This window comes from Podarcis bocagei (genome assembly GCF_964188305.1).
Source record: "Podarcis bocagei genome assembly, chromosome: 14".
Lineage (NCBI taxonomy): Eukaryota > Metazoa > Chordata > Lepidosauria > Squamata > Lacertidae > Podarcis > Podarcis bocagei.
Window position 1 is genome coordinate 8,246,089 of NC_138139.1, and position 12,833 is coordinate 8,258,921.

The 12,833-nt window shown below is 43.7% G+C and overlaps 1 protein-coding gene across 1 annotated transcript in view; it reads left to right on the forward strand.

The window, feature by feature from the left end:
• Positions 1-273: 273 nt before the first annotated feature.
• The window catches only part of BBS4 (Bardet-Biedl syndrome 4), a 47,119-nt gene continuing 34,559 nt past the window's right edge, over positions 274-12,833 (forward strand). Inside the window, exons 1-2 of the mRNA XM_081169216.1 lie at positions 274-428; positions 9,921-9,972. Coding sequence (XP_081025342.1) covers positions 405-428; positions 9,921-9,972 — 76 coding nt within the window. The 5' untranslated portion in view covers positions 274-404. The remainder of the gene's footprint in view (positions 429-9,920; positions 9,973-12,833) is intronic.

Below are 12,833 nucleotides of genomic sequence, written 5' to 3' on the forward strand. Positions count from 1 at the left end.
TTCTAGCTGCAGGGATGTGGTGGGGTATTAATTCTTTTATTAAAAATACAAAATGTGATTCCCACCCACTCCGAAGTGGTACAGTCCATTCTACCGCTGCGCGTTCTACAAGGCTTCGCTGGGAAAAGTCCATTTGCCAAAACTGGGAGGGTGGGAGGAGCTTATTATGTCGCGGCCGCGCCTCCCCTCCCTCTTCCCGACAGGCCTCGCGGCGGCCGCATCCTCACTTCCCCTCTCCCGCTGACGTAAAATCCCGTTTCGTCAGGGGGGCGGGATCGAGGAGAGCCATGGTTACCGCGGCAACAGCATCCGGGTTCCTCGCGCGGCGCGGGGGAACCTTTCGCGTCGTCTGGTAACCATAGCAACAAGCGGCTTGCCGGGCCTGGTTGAGAAACTGAGGCGCCATGGCGGAGGTGGCCGTACGACCGGTGAGCGAGGGGGTCCTGTATTCTCGTCTCTTGCCACCTTTGCCTTCACTCCCCGTTCCCCTCACGTTCCCCTTGGGAAGCGGTCGGGGTCCTTCCCTCAGAGCCCGCGCGGCCTGGTTGCTACCAGAAAGCCTGGCTTGGAAACACGCAGGCTGAGCAGGCGCCGCTGCTCCGCTTCCTCCACATCACGTGTAGATATTGGGGTCGGTGAGGGGGGGGTCTTCAGCACCGAGGGGGCTCCCTGCTTGCTTGCCTACCCGGCCTTCGCACCCCCAGATTCCTTCACAACGTGGTATTCCTTCATGGTACGGGGTTGGACTAGATGACCCTTGGGGGGTTCCCTTCCGGCTCTAGGATGTTATAATCCTTACTGATATAGCACTGCCGGTGGCGCTTTGGCGTAGGGATAATAAGGGCTAGGCTGCAAGCTTGTGCGATTTGCTCCGAGCATCAAGAATCAGTGCCGGATTTACGCATAAGCTCAACAAGCCATTAGTTTAGGATCCTCCGGTCTTGGGGACCCCCAAAAAATTAAAAGGAAAAAAATATGGATGTACGTTTCCAAAATATAAGATAAAAAACAAATAAAATAAAACCTTCAATTATTATTTACGTATAAGCTCAACAAGCCATAGCTTAGGATCCTCCGGTCTTGGGGACCCCCCAAAAATTAAAAGAAAAAAATATATGGATGTACGTTTCCAAAATATAAGATAAAAAACAAATAAAATAAAACCTTCATTTATTATTTACGTATAAGCTCAACAAGCCATAGCTTAGGGCCCCTCGGTCTTGGGGACCCCCCCAAAAGAAAAAAAATGGATGTACGTTTCCAAAATAGAAGATAAAACCTTCAATTATTATTTATTATCTGGCCTGGTTCTAATATATCTTTATAATAGCCCTTCAAACTCGGCATCATCTCCATATTGTCAGTGGTGGGGGAAAGAGGAAAAAGAGAGTGAGTGGCCCAAGGTAATCCTCTAAGCTTTGCAGGGATTTGAACAACCAAGTCTTCCGTGCTTATGCTGAATGTTTTAATCCTTACATCAGTCTCGGTTTTCATCACATACAGTTCCCATCAGCTTCTGCCCGCATGGCCAATGGCCTGGGGTTATGGGAGTTGTAGTCCAGAACATCTGGAATGCACCAGGCTACCTTCCCCTTGTATAGAGAGTAATTGAGGGGGTGGGGAATCTCAGCAGTAGCTGCAATTTATTTATTAAAGTATGTGTAGTATGCACCTCATAACAAAATCCTAGGGTACAAGAAGATTTATAAAAGAGATAAAATACAGTGGTACCTCAGGTTACAGACGCTTCAGGTTACAGCCTCCACTAACGCAGAAATAGTACCTTGGGTTAAGAACTTTGCTTCAGGATGAGAACAGAAATTGAGCAGCGGTAGTGTGAGGCCCCATTAGCTAAAGTGGTACCTCTGGCTAAGAACAGTTTCAGGTTAAGAACGGACCTCTGGAACGAATTAAGTTCTTAACCCGAGGTACCACTGTACCCCTAAAAACAATACAGAATGATGATTTTAAAGGTATCTTTTTATGGCAGTGTGCTCTAACATTAGATTTGTTAAAATAACCTCCAGTACATCACTTCAAAGGACATGATTCACTGGTGTTAATTTTTTGGTGGTCACAGCTGGAGAATATAGTTAGAACCAAGATTCTTTATGGTACATTCCAGGAATTTTAGTTGCTCTTTTAATGGTGGTTTCAGCTCAGCATTTCACGTTAGACAGAAGGATTTTGATCTGCAAGATTGTCTTGCTCTATTTTACTACCGTATTTTTCGCCCTATAGGACACACTTTTTCCCCTCCAAAAATGAAGGGGAAATGTGTGTGCGTCCTATGGGGCGAATGCAGGCTTTCGCTGAAGCCTGGAGAGCGAGAGGGGTCGGTGCGCACCGACCCCTCTTGCTTTCCAGGCTTCAGGAGTGCCCCACCACCAGACCCACAAGCTCGGGGGACAGTGGGGAGGCGCAGCGCGCCTTTCCCGCTGTCCCCCAACTTGGTTGGAAGGCTGGGGGGGGGGAGAAGCCTGCTCTTCCCCGTCGCCAGCCCCGCAAACTCGGGGGACAGCGGGAGGCGCAGCGCGCCTTTCCCGCTGTCCCCCGACTTGGCTAGAAGACTGGCGGGGGGAGAAGCCTGCTCCTCCCCGTCGCCAGCCCCACAAACTCGGGAGACAGCGGGAGGCGCAGCGCGCCTTTCCCACTGTCCCCCGACTTGGCTAGAAGGCTGGCGGGGGGAGAAGCCTGCTCCTCCCCGTCGCCAGCCCCGCAAACTCGGGAGACAGCGGGAGGCGCAGCGCGCCTTTCCCGCTGTCCCCCGACTTGGCTAGAAGGCTGGCGGGGGGAGAAGCCTGCTCCTCCCCGTCGCCAGCCCCACAAACTCGGGAGACAGCGGGAGGCGCAGCGCGCCTTTCCCGCTGTCCGCCGACTTGGCTAGAAGGCTGGCGGAGGGCTTCCCCCTCCTCCAGCCCTGCAAGCTCCCAGAGCCATGCCAAAGCTGCACGCAGCTTCAGCATCGCTCTGGGTCCTGTTCTGGGGCCCCGCGCCTGGGGGAGTGGGAAATAAATTTTTTCCCCTTTATTTCCCCCCCCCAAAAAAAAAAATCTAGGTGCGTCCTATGGGCCGGTGCGTCCTATAGGGCAAAAAATACGGTATATTTGGTAGTACAGTGAGAAAGTTTTGATGTCTTGGTTGCAGAATGATTTTTACATTGGATTTTTTTTTTAACCAAAGTACCTTCATTATCCAGCACTGCTACATCATTGCCCCAGGTCGCTATTAAAGTAAATACTTTTGTTTTTCCATTAACTGTTGCAGGCAGTAGTGTTTAAAAGCATCAATTCTAAGAATAAAATAATGTGACATAAAGCTTTCCTCCTGCGCAGACGCACATGGATCATGATGAATAACCTCCTTTGTCTTCATAGCTGTACTCTGTGTCCCAGCAGTTTGCCTGAAAGCTTACAATATTAATTTATTGAATGAATTTTTGTGCTACTCTTCAGGTAAAATCCACAGGGTGGCTAAGAAAATACACTTAAGTACATAATAACAATATAAAATGTCATAAAACATTAGCAGAGGAATTAAAAGCAGATGGCTAGATTAAAGCTTAAAAAGCATGGAGAAATAATAATATCTTTCTTCATTGGGCACAAAAAAGACATCATTATTGGCACCAGCTGAGTCTTCCTGGACAGTGCATTCCAGGGGTCTGAGGGCCACAGCTCATATGACCCTCTTGTGGATCACCACTTGCCTCAGGTCTCTAGCAGAGGGACTCAAAGAAGGGTGTCCAAAGAAGATCCCAGAAATCAGGCAGATGTATGTGTCCAGGTGGTGGTCCTTAATGTATCCTGGCCTTAACCAATGTATGGTTTTAAAGGTTCAGCTAGCATCTTGAACAGAACCCAGATGTTTACTCTGTGAAACTGTTTTAAGACTAGCAACATACATCTGTCTCAGTTAGTACAAAATACAGCTGCTAGGTTACCAACTGTAATTTTTTCCAAACTGTATGTAGGCAGCCCAGCATAAAACTTTAATGCAGCTGGGGCATTGTCACAACATTAAAAAACTGTGGCTGCCTGTCTTTGTCTAGGAGAGGCCATGCATCAACCTTCCAAGTGTAAGATGGTTTGTGCTGCTCCAGCCACTTGGATGTCCAAATAAAAGAACAGATAGTTCTAGTAGGAATTCCAGCCTATGAACCTAATTGTTCTGACAATGTTCCCCACCCCCAGCTTCGTTCTCCAAAATCATGAGAGAAGGTACTCAGGTTACAGCTTGTTCTTTCTGTAGTTTTTCTGGGAAGTGCAAACCAAGGGTAGCTTATGGCACAGCAAATGTATAGTTGTTTCCCTGAAGGAAAATGTATGGATCATTTGTACTAAATGAGCAACGGTTCAATTTCTAGGAAGTTGCATTTTCCTATGACTCAATTCCCCCAACCTCAGTTGGCAGAGGCATAGCAGTTGAAATGCCAGTTGTGACAGAGACTTCCAGGGTGGCGCCATCGGTAATGGCGGATTCCCTCTGATCCAGAGGGACCAGCTCCACGGAAAACAGGTCTTTCCCGCTACGGCGAAGCAGGGACCCTTTTAAAAATCACAGGCGGATGAAGCCTGTGACCATGGGACTCGGCGGGCACCTTTAGCGCCCCCCAACCCGTAAAGGAACCCATTTACGGGCTCCGGAGCGAAGAGGGGGAAGTGGCGCGGTGCTGAGAGTGAACTGCTTCTTCCATGGAGCGAAGCCGCACAGCCGTTGCCGGAGAGCGCTGCCTTTTTCCTGGGACAATTTGGCTTTTAAAACAACTACCCGTGAGTACTTTAATTTCGGACAATTGGACTTTAAATAATGACCTGCGAGCAGAAAGGAAAATTGGACTAAGAAATTCATCTTAATTTGGCACTGAAACGGGAAGGTCTAAACAGGAAGTCAGCCTTCCGTTTCTTGTAGATAGATTAAAGCAAAGACATGGCAAACTAGAGTTCAGAAAATCGCCTGTAAAGGATTAACTTTCATCATTTAAAACTGTTGAACCCCCTTCGGAAGCAGGAGAAGAGGGGGGATTTTTTCCGGACTGTTTAAACCTGCAGAAGAGAGTGTAAAGCAAAGTAATTTTCCACCGTCTTGATCCTGGGAGCGGGGTGTCTGGACTGACGTTCTTTGGGAAGCTCATTGACCAGAGACAAACGTCTTTGACAGATAGTTAAAAGAAGAGAAACATAGTAATTCCATTGTTCGCATTTTAAAGGAACAAATATTGACAAAATATCTGAAAAAGGAAACTTTGTTGTTAGATCTGCCTTTAAAAGAAAAGAACAAATAGAAGTTCTTCCCCTAGAGGGAGCCTGTGAAACTGTTACTAAATCTGAATCGGGGAGCTCTGCAGCTGCAACAGATTACGACCGTGGGAATAGACTTCTGACCTTGCAGAACAATGTATTCAGAAGCTCTGGTGAGTGCTTTCTGCAAAACAAGTGCCCTACTGGAACAGCTACATGAGAAGACGGACTTGATGACTGCTGTGATTAGAAATTTTGGTCGGGTAGTGGGAAACTATATAGAGCCTACCCAGGAACCAAATCAGGAGTGTGCTCTGACAGATCAGATGAGGGAAGAGGATGTTGCTGAACCTCGGGTGGCAGAGATGGAGGGAGCTGTGGCCCAGCAGGAACATGAGTTTTTGGATCTGACAAATGAACTTGGAAAAAGCCAGATTTGGAAAGATAAAGTTTGGTTTGGTTTGGAAATGGGGGGTTGGATAGACCCCCCTATGCAGGGATGTTTGGACTTTTCAAGTCTGGCAATGGGCCGTGAGATGTTTGGGGTTGCGGGGGCTCTTAATTCTGGAGGGACTCTGAAACATGTTTTTAAATACCACATGGAGTTTAGTGTGGAATATGGAAAAGGGACTGATTTGTCGAGAAGGGTCAAAAACACTGTCAGGTTGGAGTTCCCACGAATGAAAGGAGCAGGAGATAAAGTAAAGTACAGGTATAAATATAAAGAAGAGCTACGGAAGGGACATGGAAGAGACTTAAGGGCCTCGGACATAAGATTACCAGGTTAATGCGCTAGATTGATGGGATAGAAAGGACTGACAAAACCCGGGACCAGGAGGAAGAGACGCTGGTTGAAGATTGGAAGAAAAAATTATTTTTATTAGGATTGCTTTATAAAATTGATGAATGTTAGAAAAATGTTGGAATGAAATCATTTGGCTTTAGCAAAAATGTTAAAAGAATTATGTAAGAATATTATGGTTATGAGAAATTGGTATAAATAAGATTTAAGTTTCAAGTTTTAGGGTCTTTTATAGTAAGATAAGGTTAAAATAGACTAAGGTAATGTAATGACAGAATATTATGAAAAATGGAAAGGATTTGCTGTGACAATTAACAACTAGGATACAAAAAAAAGGGAGGAGTGAGGAGGTCAAAGAAAGAAGGTAATGACAGTTAAGGATTTGAGAATATTGGATTTGTTTTTAAATGTTTGTGGCTTATTTTTGTCTTTGATTGTGTTGTGCTATTTTTTGATTTTGATTTTTATCAATTTGTATTGTTTGATTGTGGTTTGTTTTTATTTTGTTTTCTTTCTTTCCTTTTCTTTTTTGTTTTTTTCTGTAATTCTAAAACTCTTAATAAATATCATTTAAAAAATAATAATGAAATGCCAGTTGTGGTGTAACCATGTACTAATGCCACAGACACCTACTGGAACTGGAACTGATTAGTTTTAAAGCTAAATGTAAATAAGTCCATAGTTAGCTTCCTCTGCTACCCCTCTTCTGGTTTTAGTGTAAAGTAAACCCAATCTAGGCAGCAGATACAGTTGTCAAAGCAGGGAGTGGATCACCATGTTGTGGTGACGAGATTCACATATATACTCACAAACATGCATGGCCACTGCTCTCGACAATAGATTTTTTTAAAAAAAATCCAGTTTTTTTCTGTGTGCAAGTCCAGCTTCAGGCCAAAATTTCAGCACTCAAGACAGGCAGCAACTGTTACAACTTTAAAAGTTCTGCACACTGTCAGAATCCATATAATCAATAGCAGCAGCAGCAGGATGGCAGGTGTAAGTAAGTGGAATTAATCCAATTCTGTTACTAATAATAGATATAATGCAGTCAGCAGCTTTGTGGTGGCTTTCTGACTCCTTTGTTGATAACAGAGCATAAGCTGCATCTGTTAGGTCTATAAGAAAAAACTGAACCATTTGGGGCTTTATAGAAAGTTTTTTTTAAAAAAGTGGTGACATGTCAGAGATTGAGAAAAGTAAGCGTGCTTAATGTGAATAGAGAGAATGCCCCCCTTTATTTGGGGACCAACCTGTGAAAATTCAGAACAGTCATAAGGGGGTAGTATTGCATACAGAGCATAATAAATGTATGGAACTTGCTGCTTCAAGATTAGATGGGGGTGAGGGGGCGCCAGCTTAGATAGCTTAAAATGGGAGTAGACAAAGTCACCTGCTATTAACTGTGATGGTAAATGGAACCTTTATGTTCAGAAGCAGTATACATTAGAATACTAGATGCTAGGGGAAATTGGAGGCTGGAGTGAGGAGGGTGGCTGTTTTGTTGTCAGCTCTGCTGAGAAGCAAGACTTCTCTCTCCATCAAGTGCGAACATGGCAGCAGTCATTCCATCAGAAGTGGAAGAAAAGGGAAGCAGTCTCCCTCCCCATTGGTGCTGCAGTTGAGAGACCAGCGATGTTTGGCTCTTCTGTTTCCATCTCAGCTGCTCAACCTTCATCTTAGAACTAGTCAGGACTGGCCCACCTAGCAAAGCGAGGGGGCCACCTTGGGCAGAAAGATTCACAGGGGCAGCAAATCCCAATGCATATATTTATTTACACCCCCTTGTTCCTGATATAGATCTGCGCTCACCCCTTATTCCCTGGCAGAAAGGGGGGCATCATTTTGGTTTTTGCCTCAGCTGCCAAATGTCTTGAGCTAGCCCTGGAACTAAGTACTTGTGTTTCCTCATTTCTTACTCCCTCCCAATCATATTTTCTTTTTGTGTGTTGTGTCTTTCTAGATTGTAAGCCAGAGGGCAGGGTCATTTTGGTTTGTATTGATTTTGTAAGTAAGTAAGGTAGTAAGTAAGTAAGTGTAATGAGTATGGGTTGCTCGTGTGTAAGTTGCCGCCTCTCCTGGCTATGTTGCCTGGTTAAACCTTTCTGTCTGGACAGCCCTTCACTTCGTGGCTGCCTCAGTCGCTAGCAGAATCCGTCAGTGGGCGTTTCTTAAACCTTTTCCAACATAAAAGTTGTTTGACGCCCAGTCTCCTCCTACTCTCCCTGCGCGGAAGTCTTCTGCGCAGGGAGGGCGTGGGTAGCGGAGGACCCATGCTCTCCCCGCTGGTGTCCGGTGAAGAGTCCTGGAGCCCTCTCACCGATTCCCCCATCTGCCCCCCTTTATCCCTGGTGTTGCGCTGATTTGCTTCCCCATCTGTTGAGCTGCCTCTCTCCCTGCTGGGCCCTTCTCCAGCATCATTTAAGAGCCTTCCCTCCGCCTCTAGCTCCGATGTCAGTTCCCTGACAGTAAGCAAGTAAGTGAATGAATGAAAGATAGATAGATAGATAGATAGATAGATAGATAGATAGATAGATAGATAGGCTCTTCAGAAGCATCTGTGTGGCCACTGTAGGAAATAGGATGTTGGAGTGGATGGACCCACCAGAACACTCCCATGCTCTTTTCCATTTAGGTTATTCTTGGAACTAAATAATATTGTACCAAAAGCAGGATACTGCAAATAAAATTGGGAAAATGAGAAGCGGAGTGTTACAGAAAGACTGGAGCAAAATCATAGAACTGTAAAGTTGGAAGGGACCTTGAGGGTCATCTAGTCCAACCCTTTGCAGTGCAGGAATCTTGCCCACAGCCATCCCTGGGTGGGCTTGAACCACCAACCTTCTGGTTAACAACCAGACCCATTGTGTCACTGGGGGCTTATATTTTTTTTGATCCCTCTGCAGTATTTTCCCATTGAAAATTACAGGATTTGGAAGGAAATCGGGGGGGGGGGGGGAGAGAAGGGATAGCTGTGTCTCAAACATTTGGCGTTTTCTCTTAATTTTCTGTGGCAAAAGATAAAGTGGGGCCATTTCTGGCCATTCCATCCCTTGTGGCTAAATTATTTTTGTAGCTTTTACTACACACCTAGCATAAACAAGGCATACCCTGATATACAAGATGTTCAACCCCTGCAGAAATTTCTTCAAAGCATGAGCTTCTTGAAAAGTTACATTAAGTAAATGCTTCTTAAAAAAGATACTATGATATGATATTACAGGCTTTAAAAAAACAGATTTGAAAGCTTCTATTAAATAAAGTTCCCCATTAACTTCCGCAGCCCAAAGAAACCTTCCCTTTGCTTGACTCTCTGCTTCTGTCCCTAGAAAACTGTTTTATTGATCACATGGTTGAATTTTTCAGTCAGCCTGGCAATTAGGCTTTTCTAGAGAGGAGATTTTGCTTCTCAGTTCTAATAAATGTAGAAGCAATGCTTTATAGATTTAGGCCTTGTTCTCACTGTGGTGGTGAATCTGTATCTAGGCTGTGAGCAGTGGGGGCTCACATGACTGAAAGTTCCTTCAATGCAAAATAAAAATAAAAACCCCTGCATGTAGAAACCGTGACAGGGTTTGCTTTTTTGTTGTGATGTGTATATTCTGAAGTTGTATATTGCAAGTTTATCACCTCCGTATGAACAAGATCTTTGATAATGTGCTATCTGCTTTATTAATGTATGTGTATCTTACATTAAAATGTACTAGTGGCCACGAGGACTGGGGCTGATGGAAGTTGGAGTCCAACAAGATCTGGAGGGCCATCCCTGTCATAGTCCACATTTATTAGTGTCTGAACAAGTCTAGGTTGTATTTCATCTCTGGATAATCCTGTGTTATTCATTTTGACACAGTTTTAATGCCTTTTTTGTATTATTTCAGCCTGCATCCTTCCCAGCATCCAAAGAACCTCCAAGAGCTCGCTCAGCAAGAGGTTTGTTCTAGCTTATCTATTTCTATGAGTAAAACGCTTTGTGAAATAAGGGAGCTGTCCTTTTGCAGTTACTGAATTGCTTTGACCCAACCTAGTGAATCAGATCCATTCTACACACACACACACACACACACACACACACCCTGTGATTTACAGGTTGGTGTGGAGAGACATTTCCATATATCATTGTGATCTTGAAAATGATCTATCAGTCTTTCATTTGATATTGGTACCACTTAGCAATGACAAATAGTTTAGGCCCAATGGATACCTGTGGGCCTAACTATCATGCTAGCATCGGATTTGTGTCATAATCAGTCTGCTTTCTCATTAATAATAATAATAATAATAATAATAATAATAATAATAATTTATTTATACCCCACCCATCTGGCTGGGTTTCCCCAGCCACTTGCACTTGCTGTATAGCAGGGGGAGGGGGGCTTAAAGCAGGCAAAACTGGGTGGGGAGGAGATGAACATTCTCACCCCTGCATCACTTCCCCCCCATCCATTTGTTCCTCAGTGGGGCACCAATAAGTACAAATAACAGGAAACTGACACATAACCACATTTTTCAAGTAACTACTATGTGTCCAGGTTCTTTATGCATTGGCTCTCTGAGGATTACTACAGATATGTGCCAGTGGTGTTATGCATGGTACCTAGCATATCAGCTGGGTAGAGGAGTGGAGAATTCTTTTGTTACTCACTGTAATGTCTGTTTTTCTAAGCAATGTCCTATCCAACTAGTTATCTCGTGAATATGAATCCTGCATTTTGTATCTAATGTTCGTCCTTGGGATCAGCTTTATATTACTAGTCCACTTTTGAGTGCATCTTGACCCCCCCCCCCAAATATCCACTAAAGTCCTTGCATCCTTTTCCTTACCATTATTCTGAAGCATAGCATTTCACTTGTGTACTATTCCCTCTCATTCCTAAGCAGGCAAAGAGGAGCAAAGCTAAGCCCTCTTTCTGGAATTTCCTCTGAGGGAAAGGCAAAGGCAAGTCAGAGTTAAGAATAAACTTCCTCACTTTTAAATAATTTAAACCAGATGGGGTGGAAAGGCTGACCCTGCTTTTGCAGAACTGTACAGCATAGCTGCAGAAACAGAAAATGGTGTGACTGATACGGTTCAGCAGCCTTCACAATAAAGTCACAAAAATGTATTAGCCAGCAGGAACAGAAACTGGGACTGAGAGTGGGACTATTCAAAAGGCAATTCATCATTACAGCTGAAATCAATAAGAAGCACAAAACAGGAAGAACTGCAAACAGGAAACTTTTAATTAATGTTGCAAAGGACCTTTGTGACTAAACATTACGGAATGATCTATGCCTTGGGGTAGGGCACTGCTGGGTAATATAGCACTACTGTATATTAAATTCCATATGGCACTTCTGGAAAAGGACATAGCTAGGTTGAAAAGCTCATGCTCAAGTTTGGCGCCTCTATTTCAATTCCATTTCCAGCTAAATATGAAAAAGTAATATCTCAATAGCGCTAAGGGGCTCTGGTGTGGGAGCCATCCTGGACATCCTTCCAAGAAATTAGCAATGTGTCTATGGTAGATGAACACAACAGTGAAACACTACTTTCCATTAAAAACATAATAGCCAAAGGCACCAAAAGCAGAAGAGGAAAAGGTAACGGAATGGAGAGAATAAGGCTTGTCATGAGAAGGAGATAGCAAGTTCCATCCCATCCGCTACAGTTTGGCTTCTGGTGAAACCTACGTTATTCATCTCACTATCTGCGTAAATATGCAATTGATTTCAGTGGAAGGGAAAGATCAAAAACAATGCAGAAAATCATATAATTATTTATGTCCCCATTTGTGGACTAAAAGGGTTGACAACAAATACTGCCCATATTCTGGATCGCAGACGAACATTCAGATTAGGGCAATTTCTGCTCCCATTTAATTTCCAACAGGATTCTTCAACAATACATACTCTTAATGGTGTAGCTAGAAAACACTTGACAAATGATTAGATAATTTTATGTTGTACAAATTATCTTGAACCTTGAAGTCCTTTCCGAGTGAAAGTCCTTGAAGGAAGTAAACCCTTCAGAGCTTTTCTGCATGCCAGGCATTGTTCAGGGACTAACACATTCACAGGGGAAACCTTCATCTCTGCACCCTCACACATTTACTTTACCTCCTGGGTAGACCTTCTCTGAAAAACCAGTTTCCTTTGTTTGTGCCTCAAAATCTAGAATACACTCGAAATAGTTTCTCCCCACCCAGAATCAAACAGTGTTTGAATAAAAGGAGCTCTGCTTCTTGAAGCAGCATGGGGTTAATAATAATCATGCTGTGTCAAGATATTAATCTTACTACTTCATTGTAAATGAATTGGATATTTTCTAAAATGCTTTTCTGGTTTTGAATTAAAAATGTCTAGCTCCAGTCATACCCATTTCCTCTCCCTGAGCATTCCAATCAAATCATCTTGTAGTTAGTGATAGTATCATACTGGGGAAGGCATTTCTCTCTTTGTATACTGCTGGTCGTGTGGAGCAGGACTCTCAATTTATTTTCTTTCTTTGTAAGGAAATGCTCTTTGCATTAAGCCCTGTTCATTAAGTTTATAGAAGAAACATCTCCTGAATTATTTGTTCTGGTGTTCAGTCCAGGTTTTGGGCCAGATTCATTACAGGCATTTTATTGTGGAGAGCAGGACACTAAATGGAATTAAGTCATTTGGATTTTCTTGTGGTGAAATAGACACAAAATAGTGGGAAATGGACTAAGGCCAAGAAAAGATTGAATTTATTGCTGGATGAGCACGAAACAGATAGATGTTTTTCATGAGGAATACTTTTGTTTGCTATGTGCACAGATACATTTCTA